Here is a 21,561-nt window from a genome sequence, read left to right on the forward strand (position 1 = left end):
GCTCACGTGCAGACTTCATCAACCTTGTTTTCATGGCTTTTGTGTCTTGTAAACAAGTTGTGGCAGCTGCATGTGATAAATCTCTGCACATAGCAAAAATTACAATAGGGAGGGACTTGAGCCTGCCTGTGTGCATGGGGGTGTGGGGGTGGGGCTTCACTGCCTGTTGGTGGGGGGGCTTGTGGTATTCCACATTCTCCCAGCTTCTGCCATGAGATCAGTGTACATGTCTATAAAACAGCTGAAGCTGTAACAGCTGGCCTCACGTGCTGTGGGGGAGGGAAGGGGTGCAAGGACAGCTGGAAGCTGGGCTAGCTTGCAGGGCTGCAGCCTCCTTCCGGGAGGTGCCAGCTTTGCTGCCAGAGGGATGCTGCTGCTCAGGCAGAGGGGGGCAGACAATAACTTCACTGGAAAAGAGGTGGCAGAAGAAAGTAAGCATAAAATAGGGAGAGAGAGTGTAGGTGGCATCAGTTTTCCCTTTGGAGATGAGGTAAGGAAAACAGCCTTTCAAAGGTGCAGGGCAGCTTGGAGCCCAGGTGCACCATGACCCTGTTCAGTGTCACTCTTGCACCTTTGGTATTTAGGCCACTTGCAGTTAACCATATCCTGCCTGTCAAAGTCTGATTTCATTTTTCTCACAGCATTCATGGAGTTTTTTTAGTAACTCTTGGAGTACTTCATACTCTTAAAACTTAATTGAGTTTTCTTTTTTCTTCCTTGACTTGGCATCTCACAGTTGTCAACTTCCTTCCTGGCTATTTCCCAGTAGGGATTACTGGCATGAATACAGCTCATGTTCACTTTTCAGGACATTACTTCTTTTAAGTGTCTTACCAGCTGCTGAAGTTGTTATGTCTCCATCCTGTTTCACTGGTTCAGCATGCTCTTCTCCCATGAGTTCCAGTGTTCAGACTGAAGGGGAAGAGATTAGATTAGCCACTCACTCTAGCAAAATGTCACTTAAAGCTGTTGCTGTTCCAGACATGCTAATTGCACCCACGTGTGCTGTATGAGGTTCAGTGTCTATTCCAGTCCCTATCATGACAATGAGTTCCTGGAGTTCTACACACAGAGAAAATCATATAAGCAGGTGCTAGCTAGGCTACAAAGTAAAAACGCAGGCTTGCCTTCTTCATCTACATGTTGCATGCATTCCTGCTGACAGCTCAAAGCCATTTTGCTCATCTTTTCCTTTGAAACTGTCTTTATTTGCCTTAAAACTTTATTTCTGAAGCTGAGGCATCAGGTCTGGCACTAAAATTGGCACGTATCTCAAGTCTTACTACACAGGCTTGCAGATTTGGGTAGCTTCCACCAACAGGTAGACTTCAGAGCCCTTTGTAGTGCTGCAAGGCTGCCTCACTGTACGATATGAATCACAGTTCCTTAAAGTGATGCAGACATGAATAAGTCACATCTGCCTCCCAGCTAATCCCTCTTCCACCGGATAGCAAGGTTTCTGCCAAATTCCATGTCTTTCTACAGACAAACAAGGTGTTGATCTTTCAGGTGCTTATACCAATATGTAATAAACCTGTAAAGATGTACAGAGGTAGCAGTGCTTTGAATTAGTGACTTAACTAGGGGCAGGAGGAGGGGCACAGGTGGCAGCTTGTGAATTAAATGATTGCACATATCAGTTATCTAACGTGGTTATCTTTGGACAGCTTCTCTGGAACCACAGACCAGGCTTGTGGCTGCTTTCTCTAATTGCAGCCTAGGCTGTGCCTGCCCTGGGCACTGAGCCCTCTTTCTAGGTGTGTAACAACATGACCCTCTTGGAGCAAAAACCCTTGTCTGGGCATATATAAACCCTGCATGTGTTTTTTCTTATGAGCCTTTCATCACATCATTCAGCTGATGATGAAGAGGATTGACCTGAGTACAGTGACAGCAGGTCAGTCCCAGTGCTGTGGGGTTTGCAGTAGATGTATATGTTTGTATGGCTTCTCTGAGTCTTCCCCTCTCTGCAGCTTTGCTGCACTGCTGCGGAAATACTGCCCTGGAGCTCCTCCACCAGTGCTGGCCATACATCTCTAGAGGAGGAAAGGAAAAGTTTTATTTCTGAAACTTGTTTTGCCATGAAAAGTTGACAGAACTCAGCTTCTTTTTGAAAATATTTATTTTTATCTGTAGTAGTACAGAAATAATTCCCAACTGTGAGACTTATAGTTTTACTAGTATGATATTCAGTAAATATACAGAAAATGTTTTATGCTGCCTTTAAAGTCCCAACAGCCTGTTAGCTCTTTGGCAAAATCAAGTGTCATACACTTCATACTTGCTTCTGCTTCCTTCCCCCAAAAGTTTAGGGTCTGAGTGGCTTACATTAGGGATAACCATTTGGTTTATTTAACTGATGTGTTCCTATTTAGTTTCAGCACAAACCAAGTTCTCTTTCCTATCTCAGCTTTGCCTCTGGTGTCCTAGCTCTTTTGCCGGAGCAAAATTGTTTTCTCTTGATTATCAAATAGATTTTAGTGCTTGGCTAGGGGCTTTCAGCTTTTTGACCTCTCCTTTAGAAGCTGTTGATGGAGAAGACGGTCTGGATCATAATTTGCCACTAGCTTACAGATTTTACCAGGGGACACACACACACACACACACACACACATATATATTATATATATATATATATATGTATATATGTATATATATGTATATGTATATATATATGTGCATGCATGTGTGTGTGTGAATGATATAAATGTGATGTGTGTATCTATCTATCTATCTATCTATCTATCTATCTATCTATCTATCTATCTATCTATCCTATATGTTCTAGTAAGAATAGCATACGTATGTCAGTCCTGGTATTTATATAAAAAAATGAACAATATCGCTTGATCAATTGTGAGAAGAACATGATGTCCTCCAGCTTGCTTTTATGGATTTGTGTAGCTTCTCTTGGAAATTGTTATGGATAGCAGACACATAACTGATGGTAAGGATCACAAAAGTTTTGCAATTTTCCTGAGTAAGCATTCAGCTGTTTTGCCAGAGCCTGTAATTTCACTTCCTTTTCTAGCCTGTAATGTTCTTATTGCTTGACCTTGTGTCCGATGTCTTATTTTGTTTTGTACTTCTAGTCTCATTCTTTGAACTCTCCTTCTAACATGTCTCCATCTCTCTCTCTGTTTGACTTGTGAGTGCTTGCATAATATCATGCACAGTCCATTTAGAGATATTTGACTAGTTTTGTATTGTTTTGAAAAACATCTGATCCCTGCCAGCCCACTACACTAACCACAACAGCAAATCTTGCTCTGATGCAAACAGCTCAACTTCTGTTAATGAGAAAAAGCACATTTTCCCTGTATAGACAGCCTGGCTTTTTTCTAACTTCTGCTTTCTGTGTTGAGACAGGGGTAAGCCAAAGAGAGAAGCAATTCATAATAAGATCCATCAGGCATTTTCAAAATTGGAGGGATTATTTTTAGTTTCAAGTTGATTGTGTTGCTTTCAGGACACAGTCCTTGCTCTGCTGCCATGATCCTTCCCCAGTTGGATGCCTCACCTGGTAAGGTGCGAAGTAGACATTCCTCTGCCAACCTTCAATAAAAGGTTAGATCAGGTTATTGTATTAAACACTAAGGCAGATGCTGCTGTAACTCATTCTTCATGTTAACTTCAGCTGGCTTGTGTTCACCCAAGGTATTTTCAGTGATGTGCTGCCAACTTTCTCCAAGAGCCTCCTCAAAAGTCTTTCTTCCTTAGTTGGTGATACACAGAAAAAAACTCCTGTAAGTATCTCCTTTTAGTGTATATATTTGCTCTGCAAAGCACATAATGTCTGTTGTAAAGCTATCAGTCCCTGCACCTTCTCTTCTGCCAAACTGGGCCTTCTTGACTCCCTGCCTACAGATGTGCTATTGTGTACATGTCACCTGGGGCAGGGGGCAATGCCTCAGTCACCCTCTGAAGGGAGAGTGGCATTCCTTACCATCTCCTTGGGCTCTAGAAGGAGGTGGTGGGAATGTGATCCTGGGAGCAGTGGAAGTGGTACAAGTGGCCAGGCCACAAGGCTGCTGATGGTCTTGGGGAGGGCAGCATGTGACACCCAGCTGGGGAGTGTGCCAACAGCCAGCACCACTCTCTGAGCTTCCTCTGATGTGGCAATGTGAGTTTAAACAAGCAGAAAGCATGGAGGGAGGTGTGGGGCGCTGCGTAATTTTCTCCCATATTTACTCTGATAAGCAACAGGTCTTTCCACTCTGAAAAATTTAATTTCCTTTCCTTTCAAAATACAGTGATGCCAAAACTCAGATTTCCTTCCACAGAGTCAGAAGAGCAAGGAGGGGTGCATGGACCAGCTGATGCCTCTGTTGGCCAGACTGTCCCAGTCTGGCAGAAGTGACTCATCGGTGGCATGACCCAGCTGCTCTGTGAGTCTTGAACTCTGGGGGAGCTTGTCTTCAGATCCTCTACTTCCTTGAAGAATTACCTTTAGTCCTTGCCTTACCCCAGCCCTCTTCTGCATTTGCTAGCCAGTCTGGGTTGAAGTGGGCTGCCCCAGATGCCTTTCTGGCTCTGGTGGCTCCCTTGTTAGGGCGTGGGAAGCTGCCATTGCAGAGCTGGAGCTGCTCTCTCCACCTGGGATTCATTACATGCTGCTTCCTCTCCAGCTGCCAGGGGCCTGGACAGAGAGCAAGGAAATCGCACGCGAGGTGCTTGTAAAACCTTTAGCTTAGCCCTGTCTGCCACTGGTGGAAGAGCTGGCTGAGCCTCCCTCCCTGCGAGCTGGGCTTTCTGCCCTAGGAAGTCCCCTGCTGTAAGGCAGCCCAGGAGACCCACCGTGGGGATCTTAAACTGCAGCCGGTCAGTGCTGGCTGGGTACAGGACCAGAGCTATGGGTTTGAGAAAGCCCTAAGAACCCTTGTGATTATACATCAGAAAAAAATTTAAATAATCCTGCCGGCTCCTCAGCTCTGTGGTTTGCCTAAACTGACTTCTCCTTGGGATACACGGGAGTTTGATCTTTGAGAAATCGTATCTAAAAAGCCCACATGTAAAAACTTAACTGCTCCAGTGATACGATCATAATCTGCCTTTGATCCCATAAATTGCTGAACCACAACTCTATCCGTTGCCAAAGGACTGCAGGAAATGTACACAGGGTTATGCAAATCTCCAGGAGAGGGAATGTTTTGCAGGGCTGCGGGGCAGGAGAGGGGGGAAGATGGCTCTTGCCGCAACCGTCGGTTTCTGGATTGCAGCTGGATAGTTTGGCAGTCTCCATGCTCTCCTGTGTCACCCTGCTGCCAGTTCCCACGGCTCCTACCCCTCTCTGCTCACCGGCCAGTTGTGCAAGTCTGGAGCGAGGTTTTTCAGAGCTCTCCCTGTGTGAGCTGGTGGCATTTAAAAGCAGAGTCTGCAAGCTCGGCTCGTCATCTGCATTTTTCTCCAACCACCACTGCGAGAGCAGGCTTCATGTTTCACCTCTAATCCCCACGACTTTTGCCGGTTAGGGATATTTGTGTCGGGGTGGGTGAAGCTGATGGTAAGACACAAAGCAGTTTCTTTGGCAACCTTGAGGGGAGATAAGCCTGCACAAGAGTCCAACTAAGGCAGAACATAGCAACAACACAGCAGGGACACAGCCCACAGCTGGTGAATTGTCAGGCAGAACTTTACTTTTGTGTAAAATGTGAATTTTCCTCCTTCCCAGACTTGTAAGAGAATACTCAAACTCTTGTAAAGAGGCAGGTTGGGCGTAGTGTGGGAGTACATCCATCACCACATTCAAAATAAAGGTGCTTTACATTCTAACCAAGGTTCAGGGTAGCAGATCCTGTTAAACAAACCCCAAAACAACAGAGATCCGTCGATCCCTTCTCCATTCTTTCGTTCATTCTTTCTTTTCTTTTTTTCTTTTCTTTTTTTTTTTTTCCCTTCTGGTATGTAAGCTAAGTGACATGACACTAGACCTTGGTACTTCCCCCGATTTAGTTTAATTTGCATGTTGAAGAAAGATGTCAAAAGGGCAAGATGAGCCCACCATCACGCAGTTGCCCTGGCAGGACTCCCCAGGCAGGCTCCGCTGGCGGCCGTGCCGTGGTGTAGTGCTGTGCCAAGGAAGGATGTGCTGCATCCAGTGCACAGCTTGGCCTTTTCCATAATAAGCCACCTGTGCTGCACAGGTACGGGGCTGCACACACCAGAATGTGGGGCAGTGCTGCATCAGCTGGCCATGAGTTTGTTTTGCTGTTTCTGTTTGTTTTTTTCACCTCGGTGATAATTCTTACCCAATGTGCGATCTCAGCTCTGTGTACTTTACTACTCTTTGAGATAATCAAAATCCGGCCCTGAACTTTTTCACTACAAAGGAAACAAGAACTTTGCCCCTTGGCTGTTAATAGGGCATTCAGCGATGCCACAGCCTCTTCTCACCTGCAAAAAAAACCCCGCAAGTCTGTGAAAATCACTGATATGCTGATGGTAGAACACTTACTGTTTTTTCACCAGTGTAGGTGGAGATCAGGCACTTTGACAGACATGAGATTTGTGGTGTCAGCCTCCTCTTAAAAAAAGAGCAGGCACCCAACCAGTTGGTGGAAAGAAACCTTTAAACGTTGGCAGGATCCCCAATAACGTGCTGTATACGGCTCAAAGTGCAACCTGTGGCGGGCAAACGCTGAAACATTAACCAGACCTTGGGACACTGTCTGTAGTTGCCGCTCAGTGCCCACACCATTGCTCTTGGGACCGGGAAATGTGGTCTACATTATTATTAGTCCGTGTGGAGAATGGGCACGGTGGTGTTTGCACAGTGCAGACGGAAGCACGGAGGTGGCCCTGAGGCACTGTGTGGGGCAGCAATAAAAAGGTACGAGCTTCCCCATGTGGGGAAGAGGGAGAGGTTGAGCGCTTAAATCTTAGTCTCCAGCTCTCGATGAAGTGCTCCGATGAGCACTGTGGTGGTGGTGGTGTGAGACTGTCCTTCCATGTTCAGTCTCACGTTTGCAGGTATAGCTGCCTTGGGTGAAACCCCTGACTCTAAGCCTCCCCCTGTCCTCAAATGAGGTAAGACTGGTGGTAAGAACAAATACAATTTATGAAATTGTGGTCTGCAATGGCTAGGGAAAAGGACAGTGCTTAGAGCTGCTTCTGGGCCCATGCCTCAGGTGGTTTGGATCTGGGTGGTGTTTTGATGTTGTTGTCTTTTTAACACTGGTGAGGTGTCCTGGAGATCAGATGAGGAGACATGAGGAGCCAGAAAATGTTTCTGAGTGTGCAAGTGTTGTAATCACATTACTGCTCCCTGAGCTCAGCTGACACAGGAGACAGGTAAACATCTCCCACTGGCCAGGTAGGTGACAGTATATAAATCTTCAGAACACCCTGAGGAATAACAAGTCTTTTGCAACTTTGTCTTTGAAGGAGTTATGCTGGCATGATAGATGGTGGCGGTGCCCAGCCATACTGTGAGAGATAGCACAGCTTCCTTGCAGAGGTTTTTATCCTTAGCTGGAGGAAGGGTATAGCCAAGCTGTGCATCATGCCAACACTCGCAGCTGTAGAAACTTGTCATTTCCTTTTCAAACACCAGCACCCTCAACAAGGCACTTTGTCATCAGGCCAAAATCCATTCCTATAGTGTCTGTTCATGCTACATACATGTGTAATGTTAACTTACCTGATTCCTGCTGTGAGTTTCTCCACAACCACTGCCACATATCTGTATCTTTATGTAGTGGTTTTGGGAGCAGCCTCTTCCATTAAGGCTTAGAGATTATCTGACAGTATGGCCCTGTTCAGGAGCAGTAAAGTGATGCTTTGCCCTGCTCATTCTGAATCATTCTTACCTGGCAAGAGGTTGGAAACTGTGAGATCATATTTTGTTGTAGTATATTACAGCTGCAGAAAAGGTAGTGGATTCTGGGCTTATATCAAAAGACTATTTGGTCAGCATGATAAAGTCTTTAGGTTTAGATCTTTGCCTTCACAGCTCTTTGTAAAGTAATTGCTCTCATAGTAGTGGCAAAAGAAAGGACATGCTCATTTATGATCCTTTGAATCATACAAGTAACTTCCAAAGACAATAACAAAAAACTGTAACAGAGAGCTCTGATGCAGCGCTCCTTCTTGGATTGTAAACACTGCAAGACAGAAACCATCAATATTTACACAGTGTTCAGCTCAGCCCAGCCCAGCTTCTCTGGTTGGGCCTTTGGAGGCGCTAATAGGAATATTAAATCATGCTGAATACCTTTTTACAATATTTACAATTTAACAATAACCGATGTGTGTGCCCCGTACTGTGGATTGTGACTGTGCAGCACTGGAATCAGAAAACCTGCGATGAGGCCAAGCCTTGCAATATGACCCTGGCACTTGTCCCTGCTTATCACACATGCACTGAGGTGGCCAGGACCCTTTCTGGTGCTGCCAGTATTCAACAGAAACAACTTCTTAGAAGGAATGATGCAAGAGTAAGTGTGTTACTCTGTAAGCTGTCACCGGTTGTTCCAAGGATTGTGGATTGAAAAGTCGTCGGGAAGCAGGAGAAAAAGGATTTAAAAATACCATTGCCATGTTGCCCTCTGGGCTTGCAGAAATGTGACAGAAGAATTAGCCTTTTGCAGTTTCATGTTTCCTTGACCTTTTAAGAGAGGAGAAAAAAGCAAATCCAACTTCTGCTCCCAGTTACAATGCTGAAAGTCCCGAACAAATCTAATACACTGGCTCCTGAGGTGCAAGAGCAGAGTTTCATGTTGTCTATTGAAAAATCAGAGAGAGAGCGCTCAGGTAAAAAGATAATTGAATAAAAGCTTCTGAATTCAAAGCTAAACCTTCATCCTTGGTAAGCGTATTGGTATTTGAGTGAAATTTTGGTGTTTAAGGAGATTGGTTCAGCCTGCTCTCGTGGGATTTCTGTCTTGGCATCAGTACAAGGTAAAGCAGAAAACATGTGGCTCCTACAGCACAATGCCCTCTTACCATATGGGTCACATGGGTGTCACAAGGGAGGACTTCTTGATGCCGGCACTGCAGCTGATAGACCCTGGCAGTGGCAACTGTGGCTAACAGGTGTGGCAGTGATGTTGTGACAGCACTACAATCACACTACTTGCCGCTTGGGAAGGCCTCGAACCACTAGCATTAAGTTCACACGTGCTACCTTGACATGAAAACAGTTCCAGTTAAAAACAATTTCAGAATTGTTATATTGGCTTATGCAACTGTTGACAAACAAAATCCACTTGGATTACACTTTAATGCAAAACTCTGCATGCTTCAACAGGTTTTCTTTGTTTTGGCTTGGTTTCCTGGTATTACTTTCCACCTTCCAATAAAAAACTTTTTAGCTCAGAGAGAGAAAATACAGGAGGTGGGCTGCTTCCTACCTGAAATCTCAGCGTTGCCTGACAGAAGCTGATTGACACGAATGATTGGAATAAATGCAATACGGCACACAAGTAGCTTTTTTACTAGGACAAGGCTGTTAAGCAAAGGACGGGAAACACGTGGAGTATGCTGCAGTTTGCTAATGTATGGCTGGGTTCCCAGCTCCACGTACATTCTTGCAGACAGGCTACAGTTGTCATGATGCTATTGCCAGGAAAAACATAAACAAAAGGAAACCTTGTGTCAGTTGAACCATTAGTATGTAATACAAAGTTTTTCAGGTTGATACATACCATCTATTTGTCAAGAATATATTTTGGTATATGTAGTCATACAGCCTCATTGACGTAAGTCACCATTTTTAAAAATTTTAAGTCACAGCAGTATTTACTATGTGGTGAGTCAAGGCAGTGAGCAAGGTCATAGGATTCTCTTGCAGAGGTTCATGACTTAAAATTCAGGTGTTTTAGGCAAAGCTCTTCTGGGTTCACTTGGAGACTGACAAATGGATATGTTTCTGCTGAAGGTGCTTAAGATTTGCCTTTATATATGCCTCCACTAAATTGTATAGCTGGCAATTAACCTGGGATGAAGTCTGGTTTTATTTCCAACACTGCAAATGCCATTGTATAACTTCACTGAAAATCCAAGCCTGGTTTTTACGCTAGATTAAAACAGTAGTTAGCAACATGAAAACAGGAGTCATCCTTTCAAAGTCTTCTTTCCCACTATGACAGGTTACATGATGGAAGCAACAGCCATCTGACCTGGTTTACTTTTTGGTTATGTTATTTGTGTTCAATCAGCACCACATTCCCCCAGGGTTGCCCTTGTTTCAACAGGCCTGACCTGTGCAAGGCCTGCTGTTGCCCAGGGGCTTGCATTTCCCTGTCCTCATCTAAGGGCATGATATTGCCCTGGTACCTCTGAGGGTTGCAAATAGCACAGTGGAAATTTTGTGATTGTGGTTATGGTGGCACTGATGTACTGGGAAGGGATGTCTTATATTTAGAAAACTATTTATTGAAATGTTGCTCAAAGGTGGGAAGGAATTTCCCCCTTCAGTTGTTGCTATGGGTTATGATTTCAACCCGGTACCACAGTGTAGCAAAATGCCATCTCAGTTTTGGTGCATCATTTGTGAGCTGTCTGATCCGTACCATTTTTTTCCCCTTTTATTGTCAATTATTGAGTGGAGAGATAAGGAATGACATATGCTTAAGTGCATCAGTTATCTCCATTTCCTTCCCCTTAGGCCTAGCTTAGCCATGATTTACCAGAACAGTCTTCAAAATGAAGAAGTTTCAGTACTTTTTACTTTTTTTCAGGTGATAGGAGTTTTTTTCCCAAGACTGGCATAATGACCGAAGCACAGGGAGTTATTATTATTACAACTTGTTTTAAAAAAATGAAGAAAAAAGAACATGCTGTAAGATGATAAATAATACAGCTCAAGCCATGCAATGCATTAACTTCACCGTGCTACCTAATGCACAGCAAAAGCAAGGATGATCACAGTTCTGAACACACCCTCACAAAGCAATTCCAGATTGCAATTGTGAGTACTTGTAGTCAGTACAAGAAGGAAAAAATACAACATAGTATTTTAAGGACACGACTTTGATAATTCTCTAGTTAGAAGCCAGGGGTGATAGGATGAATATTCTCACTGGGGAAATAGGTTAGTTACGTTGGAATGGGTTACTCTTAACTATTCAACATCTCAGCTCCCTGGTTACCGTCTCCAAACTAAGGTGTTTGCCATAGCACGTGGTTGTTTACGCAAGTGACTTATCTTACCTTGGTGAGACATTTGATACCCATAAATCATCCATCACACTCTGTCCTACTGCTTTTCTTTAAATGAGGCCAGACCTGTCCCTCTCCCCAAACCTTTGACGGTTTTCAAATGTGGCAGAACATCGCCATTGGTGCAGTTCAGGGCCTGTGCAGTGGTTGCCTTCTCCAGGAGCTCTACAATGCTTCAGCATTTCCCCCCTTTTGAATAGAGGTGGCAAAATCCAGAATTGCTTCCATTCTACTTGCCCAAACATTAGGAAAAACTCAGCACCATGTCATGGAGATATTAAAGTGAAGAGTCAAAACAATAAAGGCCTCTGCATCCGGAGTCACCCATAATAGATGGTGGTAATAGCTCAGCTTGTTTTTGAATGTAAATATTTCTTTTTCTCTTTTCCTGAGTTGTTATTTTTTTTCCCTCTGGGTGGAGCAGAATTGGGGAGGTGATGACTTACCTGCCACAGCTTGGTAGATTGCAATCTGGAACTGGCAGAGTGTTAACACAATGCCCCAGCAGAGCTTTTCTGTCTCTAATTTCAATGATTATGTTGTTACTGGATCAGTGAAGAGAACCATGAAAAACACAATTACCAGGAAGCCCTGTTCCTTTCCTCGCCCCTTTGTCTCACTGTGAATTGGGCATGTGACTCATACAGCAATAGAGGACCCGCTGTAGTCACATGCACTACCGAAAAGGGTGCTGTCCGCCGATGGGACTCAAGCGTGGGAAAGCCTGACTGCTGGCTGGAAGGGCCGGTCACGTCATGTTTTGCAGCTGGCGTCCAAATGCATCCTGATGAATCAAGTGATAGCAGCTACCTTCTCCTGCCACAACGGTGGCCAAGCAGACACGCAGAAGAGGGGCTGTAAAAGGCTCCCCGCTGTGTACAAAAGAATGGGGAGGGGAGGATGTTGTGAACGAGCTTGCCATGACAGGACAGCAAAGTTTTTTAGGTCACTGACATAGCATCAGACTAAAGGGAAGGGGGTTGATTATGTTTCAACTGTAGGTGCTGGTCCCATGTTTGGTCAGTGCAAGACCACCGGTGCATCATGACTAGTGGGGCTGACCTGACCTCATTATGTGATGCAGGGTGGGAAAACAGAACTTCACTTGGTGACTGCAAATAATTTATAAACATAAGACTTCAGCAACAAATGCCAATAGCAGCAGAGCAGCCAATATCTTTTCCATTAATTGATATAAAAAATGTCAGCTCAAACTCAACAGCGACTCTGAAGAGATCTGATAGGTAAGCATGCTCCAAACTGGCAGTTGAAATTAATTATTTGCTTATTGAGTGCTGCAGAAACAATGTCTTGCAGGAGAGAACAGACTTTGGCAAACAAATTGACATCAAGCTATGCTTGTGGGGAAGGTTCCTGATTTGATCTGGAAGGAAGCATTGAGCATAAATAGGGATAAAGTTTACCTGCAGCATGCATGAAAGGCAGGGCTGTGCCATGCTTCAGACTTCATTATTCTGCTGGAGAACAGTGTGAAACATAGCTGCTACTTTACTCCTTCTGAGCTATTCTCATTACAAAATTAACAGACACTTCAGAAAGGGTTTTAAGTAATAAACCATTATTTTCCCCCCATCCCTGGTACATCCTTTTATCAGTGACCACTGAGCACATAAATACCAGCAGCAGAAGAAAAATCCCTTCATCTTGGTGGTAAGCAGAAGGTTTCCTGCCTATAGGTCCCTAGTACAAATCTTTCTGATCCTCCTGTGCTGAAGTTCTGAGCATGGGCAGACAGTCCATGGTGCAGCACTGGCACACTATTAATGTATACTATTAGGCTCTACAGACTGAATCAGGACCTGTTTAAATACTGGTATAGACATGAACAGCATCATCTGGGACATATTTCTCTGTGATTTTGTATCTGTATTTCATATAGTGGGAAAAACCTCATCTGGAAGCAGGATTCCAGTGAAGGGAAAGTCAGCTCTGCCTGCCAGGGATCTCTTTTGCCCCAAAAATTGAGACATCATGAGAGATACGCAGGAGATGAAGGGAACCAGCAAGGGGAAAAATAAACGGGCTGGGTGTTTCTTGCCACTTCTTTTGAAGTCACCAGCATAACTCCTGGCATCTTCAGCAGGGTTTGGCTGAGCTCTGTGCAGAAGCCCCTTTGAAGATTTTGCTAAGGCTCAAGACCTTGATCACGGCAAGTTTTATGCCTGTGAGCAACTCTGCAGATGAGTGCTTCCAGGGCACTCAGCAGGATGCTTCAGATGAGACTTTGCAGGATCGATCTTAAGCAATGAGAGCTTCAGAGAAACATTCTGCTTGTCATGCTTTTATCCTTGACCACATCAAATGAAATGCCTTGGCAGTTCTGGTAGAACAAATTTGCATTGAAAACCCACAAGCACTTACAAGCAGTGCATTAATTATTTTATTATTTTGCTCTTTTTACATTATGGGAAACATTCATCTATTTACATTTTCCTGTCCACATACAAACCAGATAGATAATCCTATGGAAACTGAAATCGTTAAGCCAGAAAAACACTCTCCTCTGTCTAAAGGCTTTCAAATTTGTGTATTTTGTTTCAAACCAAAAACATTTCTAAAATCACAGTTGGGAATGCAGATAGGCCAATGATTTACATTCCAGTAACTTAAAATACACATTTGACCATTTCCCTAAAAAAAACCCCAAAGCAAAAAACTCCAATAAAATTCACAAAGATACAGTTTAAATTAAAGTGATAGTGCACATCAAAGCATTAAGGGAACACCAATAAATAAACTGAAATATATTACAAATAAATTATTTCTATTTACCTTTTCAAATATTAAAAATCTTTAATCCATTTCTTCATCTTTCTTTAGAAAAAGATTATGACAATTTTATGGAAACATCTGCAAAAAATATAATAAATACCTTTTTTTTTTTTTTAGACTTTTGAAGCAGGAGACAAAACCAACCTTTTCTAAAATTGCCCCCAAGAAGAAAAACCTAAATAGTGTAGTCCCAAAGTGAAACAGAATATAGGCATTTTTAATATACACTGGGCAGGTTAGACTAAAACAAATAGCTACAAATTATACTAAAACAGATGACGGAGCAAATATACTAGCATTACTGTTGGTAAATGAGTCAAGTGGTTAACTAGTGGCATTTTAGGGGCAGAATTTTATATTTTCACATATCGGCTGTGTTTTTAACATTTTGCTAAAAAACCTAGGCAAACATTATAATAACCTCTCCAGTGACAAATGAACTAACAGGTATTTAGCTAAGAATAAATTCTTTTAAAATAGATACGAAAAATATTCTGTGATATACAAAGACAATAATTTTCAATGTACAAGTCTAGATAGTCTTTGCTTTTCTTCTCTTTTATGGGGGAACTTGCTGGATATAAATTTCTGTAGCCACTTGTCAACCAAAGTCTTAACTCATCTTTCGTAAAACGTTCACAAAACTATGTAAGTCTGCGACACAGTTGTGAATGTGGACTCTCACCTGGGTACTGCTTTGAATACTTCAGTACAAATGAGTTCCAAATAATTAATACTTCCTATGACTATATATGCTCAAAAGTGGCAGTTGGCACTATTACATACTGCAAACACGGTGATGTTTTGTTGCTGCTAAAAGTTAAACTCAGTGTTTCAAAACTAGCAAATACACTGTTACTCAAAGGCTTAAAGGGTCAAGCCTTTCGAAGCTCCTGTAACACCAAGCATTCTAGGGTTACACTGGATTTCTGATTACTCTAGTTAAAAGTCTTTTATATATTAAATTATTAGCCCTTATCTTGTAAACCACAGCAGTAAATAGTTGTGCCCTGTTTATAAAGACATAGCTCAGATATTGATGGCTTTGAGAGGTAGCAAATTCTCTAGTGGTTTTAGTATGCTCTCATGAAAATACTTGGTGTTTGAACCTATTACCTCTCCTATTTTCTTGAATAAAATTAAATTAGCACCTGGCTATGATGTTGTAGGAAAAGAAGCTGTCTGGCATGGTCTCAATGAATAGTTTTAGCAAGACCTTAATGTTTTAGTGACAATATTTTCCAAGTGCAAGCTGCAGAATTACGCCACATGTGCAGTGGGATTTTTCACTGGTTGGACTGTCCATACAGGTTTAGCAGCTATGGACACAGCCAGCTAGCACTGGCGTGTGGCAAGTGCTGCAACCTGTGCCCCTCCATAAGGGGTCTTTCCCTGTGCCTGTGCCCACTAGGAGCAGAAAGCAGCGTGCCTTCCTCTCCTGTGTACCCCTGCCCTGGCAGATGGGGTGAAGAGCATGCACGGACCATAGGAGGAGTCTGGAAAGCATTCCCGCAGGACTGCACACACACTGAGGGCTGCACAGTGCTCCTCTGCTCCCGAGTAGTCCTGTCATCCAAACCAGCTCACACTAATTCTGCTGTCAGCAGCACATGCCAGCTAGGCACGCGTGTGCACACACACACACTCGCATACACACACACAACTTGCTTTCAGCAACATGCCTGACATAGCTTTCCTAATGTTGGCACAAGAGACTGTAGTAGCAGTGTGGTCAGCATAGTCCCTCATCAGAGGAGCTGGAGGACAAGCCCCTGCTTCAGCCAGGGTTGGCTGGAGGGGACAGACATGCAGGAGCTGACCTCTCAGGCTCCTCTCCAGCCCTGTTATCTGCCATTTCCGCCCACTACTAATGAGCTACTTGGGATGCATATTTTTCATGACTGCAAAACAACGGCAGAAGCCAGGGTATGAAGGCTTGTTGTGAAAAATATTAAGTTCATATTGATCCATAACTTGTGACAAATAGTCTATTGTTCTTGTTCAAATGGGAACTTTACATTAAGAGGAGACAGAATTAGAAATTTACTCCTAGATATGGATGGTTTAGTGATAAGCAGTCTGAACTGTAGCATACAACCAGCTGTGGATAGAGAAAAAACAAGCCTTGCCTGAAAAAGCATCAGAGACTCCACATACAGTAATTCGCCTACTGGTGTCCATGTGTGGCTGTGTGGACGTATGAGATTGGATGGTCCCACCGAGATTAAGACATCAACAAAACCAAGGTTTTTTTCTTTTTTTCTTTTTTTTTTTTTTAACCAATAAAATCCATACAATACAAGAGGAATTGACAATACAGTACAATTTTAAAAATTCTTAATACTTGGACAAGAAAATCCTTCTTTTATATTATCTCTTCAACTGTCATTGCTTCTTATCTCCTTCCTTTTCACTCTTTTATTGCCTTTCAAAATAGATTATTTCCCTGGAAGATCGAATTTACAATCTTCTGCTGATTGAAATGTTTAAGTAGTGATTGATGAAATAAAAATGAGGCAGTTTGTGCAACTGTGACTGTGCAGGTATCTTTCCACAGTATCTTTTATATCCCTTGCCATCTCACCTGTGGGATGTACTTTCACTTTTTCACCTACCAGAGCTGTGGTTTTTTTTTAATTCCCTGCCTCCCTGCTCCCACCCCAGTCCCCTCCCCTTGTGTGACTCCTTAATTCAGGTGAGAAGACGTGATTAAGAGGTTTAGAATAAAGTGCGCCATCTGCTTTGAAAAAAACAGTTATAAAAAGAAGGGAATCTGAGTCATAGCTCCTTTCATCTTTTGTGAGGAAGACGGCAGAGTCCGAAAGGATCACCCTGCATGACTGAAATTTCCAAAGTCCCCTACAGTTTGATATTGCTGTACACTGGGTAACTGACTACCTTTAGGTCAACTAAAGATCATGAGCAAGTTAAATGGAGTATCTACTGTACAGGTGCGCAAGTGTGTGGAAGTCTGAGCGCTGCGTTTATTTGTTTCAAACAGAAAAAAAAGGATCAGGATCACACTCATTTACATGAGCATCAGTACATGTGACAAAGCATCATGATGACATGGGCAAACCTTCAGAAAGCAAGGGTGATTAGAGGTCGTCTCTCGGAGGACCGACAACTACGCCACGGCAGTGGAGTTCACTGAGAGCATTGGGGCAGCTGTGTACAGAGAGAGGGGAGGGGGAGAGGAGGGAAGAGAAAGTGAGAGAGAGAGGAGGAGGTACAAATACTTTGTGGTGACCTTGAGTAGGAGCCTAGAGGGGCAGATTATACATGAGGCTTGTCTTGCCAGAGAGAGTCCTCCTGGTTGGATCCCTTCATAGCCTGGTCTGGGCTTCGGGGATGTATATCTCAATGCTTTCGGCGCTCTCAGTAGCTGAGTTCTGGCGGACCGATGCAGCGCGCTTGGCAGCCATCAGCCGTTTCCGGGCCTCTTGACGCTGCGAGCTTTCCAGAGAGCGTTCTCGTATGAGTGGCACCTGACCTTTCGATGGCTTCTTTGGCACTGGAGGAGGGACCCTTCTCTCCTGATCAAAGCAGAAGGTTAATGGCATTATACAGCTTCTCAGGGAAAGGCGGGAAAAACTAGGATATGTCAGTAGTTAGAACACACATTTTACCTAAGGTTTGTTAGCTCTTATCTGCCTTTCTGTCTTCAGTCAACTGGCTTTTGTGCCCAAGGGTTCATAAACACAGGGCAAGGGCAAAGGGGAGGGGAGGGCCGGCCGCCGTGCTACTTCTCCTCGGGGACGGTGCTGCTGGGGCCAAGGCCCCCACCACTAACCGCTTAGTGCCAGAAAAGAGACCGGCCTCCCACCACCAGTGTGGCCTCCAGGGAACGCCGCTCTCATCAGAGGAACTCTGGAGAGTCCCAGCTCCTGGGCCACCCTCTTCTATGAGTGCATAACACTAGGTGCTCTTGCAACACGGAGGTACCATGACTTTGGTGTTCCCAAATGCAGATGGGAACTAGCTGTCTGCAGCTGGTGCATCTGTGTAAGTAGCTTTTAAAAAACCACCATATATTTATGTATCTATTTCGTAGCAGTTTAATGACTGCTCAAGCCACATTTTGGGTCTTGCTGTGCAAGCTCATACACTCTAGATTCCTGCTAAATAGACATGAAGATACAATCAGCTAGAAATAAACTGGTACAAAAACTTAAGAGTTGTTAAGAGAACATGCATTAATCATCATGGTGGCAGCTAGCTCCACATCTGTGATCAGCAAGGAGGACTTTTATGTATATCCTCGTGCATGTACACACACACACACACACAAACACAAAGAGAGAGAGAGAGAGAGAGAGAGAGAGAGAAAGAAAAAGAAAGCAAATAAAAAAAAAAAGCCCACAGAGAGGGTTCTCTGAAAAAGTGTATTCAGGACTGAATTTCAGGCGGCCACAAGGACTTTGTCAAGTTAATTAGATTGTCTTTTAAGTTACATCCCCTTCCAACTGTGAACACGGTCTCTGAGTGAAGAGATTTTATCACACTACAAAGGTCCCATTCTGCCCTTTCGTTTTCTCTCATGCTGCTCACAGCAGCTTCCATGGCTCGAAATATAAAGGTGCTTAGTTACAGTTATTCATACTTCATTTTTTCTCTCTGTCCAAGGATTAATCTATGCTGCTTATAAAGGGCCCAGTGGCAAAGGCCAAAGGCAAATATCAATTCCTCACAAAGTTTTTTCTTTTTTTTTATCCTTTTTAAGAAAGGAGATGATCTGTTTCATCTAAAATCATAGACAAATGCTTTTCAAACACGAACACAGTGAAATTCTTTAAAATCTTTACCTTCCTACTGTAGGTCCCTTTCTTCAGCACTACTTAACATCCTTTAACCAGTTATAATCTTCTTTTTGTTGGAAACTCTTTGAAATGGTTTTCAGAAGCAAAGAAAAGGCACCTTTTTTTAAGGAAAGCTCTTGTTTCTTACTGCTGCAATTCAAACACTTAGCCTACCCACTTTACTGTAAAAGCTAATGAAAGACCATATACCAGCGTTTCTGTGCATGCATGTTTGGCAGTTTTAAGTTCCTTTTCTGATAGATACTGGAAAAAAAAAAGATAAGAAAATGACTTGCCTTCAGTACCTTGGGCTAGGAAAACACATTCCCATTCATTCCCCTACAAAACACACTAGATGTGCACAAATGGTGTGAACATGGCACTCCTAAAGTCAGGAATGAGTATTTAGCCTTGATTGGAGGAGGAGGAATAGTGTTACCAGCACTGCCTTTACAAGCTTTCTGCTGCAAGATTAATGGGGCTTGATATTGTTATGGTTATTTGTCAAAAAGAAAACACCACTTTGGTCATCAGTAGCCAGCTGACTATAATTTGGGGTAGCCAGGCCTCCTGTCTGAGCCACTGTACCTGTAAGTTATGTTCCCCCTCCTTTTGGTGATCCTACCTGCTGGCTGGATTCACTGCTATCAGACCAGCCACAGTGCAAATTCAGCCATCAAATTACATACATATAGGATCGTGCCATTAGATTCTTGATTTCTTTAGGAACAGGTCTGTGTTTTAAGGATTTTCTGAAACATTTGTGTATTTTGGCTCACCCAAGTGATGTTGGTCTTGAGGTGGATAGTGAGAAGAAAAAAAGGCAATGGTGCCAAATGAGAATGTAAAGTGAAATGTGGCTCACAGCTGAAGATGTGGTAGTTTTTCATGGTGACAGAAGACAACTACATATACCAAAAAAAAAAAAAGAAAAAAAAAAGACTAAAGCTCCAGATGATTTTTATGTTACCCTGGGTAAACAACATTACCAGCAAAGCGAACATGTTTGTGAAACCACCCATTTAAAAAAAAAGCCCCAAATAAACAAAAACCAAACAAATGGACAAAAAATGTAGTTCTTTCATGTAACATTTTGGAAGGCATATTTTTGATATTGCTCTGTTTGTAATCTGGCTACCAAAGTCAGCGATGGTTACAATGCTTCCCTAGTTTTTCAGTAACGCAACCTAGAACTCTTACTATATGCAATAATATGAACCGTAAATGTGATTTATTTAATATTAAGAATCAATATATAAGGCAGTTCCTTCCAACGATTGGTCGTCTAATATGATTAAATGTAAAGCTTAACAAAGTACCACATTCCCATTATCCGATTCACAAAGACAGATTTGATTTAAAAATATGCCTGAAACATATTACAGATAATATCCCAGATGATTATTATGTAAACATTGTTATTACAATGAAATTAAGTTGATATGAGCTTCATTTCACATTTTTAACGTCAACGCTGTAACACAGAGGCCTATTTAATCTGTCCAGTATTTGTGCAGGGTTTTAAATGAAGCATACAAAATCTACAGTGTTCTACCTTCTTGTCATGAGGATCCATCTGTTTCCAATTATTGGCCTTTAACTGATGAAGTTCATCAAATTTCATACTAATATTTTCTATGGACAACTGCAGCATATCCCAAAACCCTGCTAAATCCTGGGAGGTCGGCCGTGGATGTGCATTAGGATTCTGTGCAACAGAAGAAAAAGAACATGTTGGATTCAGTACTTAATGTAAAGCATTTGTACAAACGGTAGCATCTCGCTAGCAAAGAAGTTTCAGCAGATCCAAGCAACTGCGAGACACAGCGAGAGAAGCAAAGTGGAGCTCTACTTACTGGCAGGTTTTATCTCAAGGATATCTCAGGTTTTATCTCTTGGTTTGAGCTGCTGTGCTCCTGCAAACACCCACTCACCGAAGGCAGCAGCTACCCTCTCCAGACTGGGGTAAAGTCCATGTGTCAGATCCCCTGTGGCAGGATCTACTTAGGGATGTTCCTGGGCAAAACTGGTGATAATCGTAACTGCACTGAAATTAATTACCAGCCTCCTCTTCACCATCACCAGGAAGGATTCCCTGCCATGTTCAACTTGTAAAAAGATTGATACCTGACTGCAGGTGCAAATAGTTATATACCAATGTGTAAGCACTTTTCCCACACCTTGACATCCTAAGGTTGACAAAAATACACTATTTCAAGAAAAACTCTCTTATACACCTCAGGCCAATTTCTTCATATTTTTTATTTTTGTAAAGAATAACCTGTGCAGGATGAAAAGATCAGAAGACAACATGCAGAAGCACAGTAAACCTATTCATGTGTTTTTTTTGGGAAGATGAAACTGGGACATAGGTGTGGAGCACTGCTTTGTATGTGCAAACTCATCAGCCCATCTGGCTGGTTGGCATCTTCAGCACAGGGTGGGCCAGAGGCTGGTGACCCAAGAAATCCTGTCCTACTTTGTCTCTCCAGTGCAAACCAGCTCTAAATACTTTTTGCATGCAAGGGGCAAACATGAAGCCGTCCCTGCTCCATTGGCAAGGTTTGTATGAGGGAAGGCTTTCTATAGGAAAACTTCAGGAATGCTTTTTCGTAAGTGCTGAGGAGTTCCTAAACCAGTCTGAGTCAGCAAGGTTTCATGGGTGCTGTGGCTTCATCAGATTACACTGATATATTGTTATTAATTAATAACTAAATAAATTAGTATTAGCATGTTGCTTGATGTTTTACACGGCTGAAGTTTTACTCTGCCTTTGTTTTCTTACTCACCAGAAGCAATAAACCCAAGA

The 21,561-nt window shown here is 42.9% G+C and overlaps 1 protein-coding gene across 5 annotated transcripts in view; it reads right to left on the reverse strand.

Moving 5' to 3' along the window:
• Positions 1 to 16,250: 16,250 nt before the first annotated feature.
• The window catches only part of DLGAP1 (DLG associated protein 1), a 423,046-nt gene continuing 417,735 nt past the window's right edge, over positions 16,251 to 21,561 (reverse strand). For all 5 annotated transcript variants that reach the window (XM_071554752.1, XM_071554753.1, XM_071554749.1 and 2 more), the window contains 2 exons: positions 20,308 to 20,460; positions 16,251 to 17,489 (listed from right to left, as the gene is read on the reverse strand). In XM_071554752.1, the coding sequence (XP_071410853.1) occupies positions 17,280 to 17,489; positions 20,308 to 20,460 (363 nt within the window). In that variant the 3' untranslated portion in view covers positions 16,251 to 17,279. The remainder of the gene's footprint in view (positions 17,490 to 20,307; positions 20,461 to 21,561) is intronic.

Source organism: Pithys albifrons, chromosome 4 (genome assembly GCF_047495875.1).
Source record: "Pithys albifrons albifrons isolate INPA30051 chromosome 4, PitAlb_v1, whole genome shotgun sequence".
Taxonomy (NCBI): Eukaryota; Metazoa; Chordata; class Aves; order Passeriformes; family Thamnophilidae; genus Pithys; species Pithys albifrons.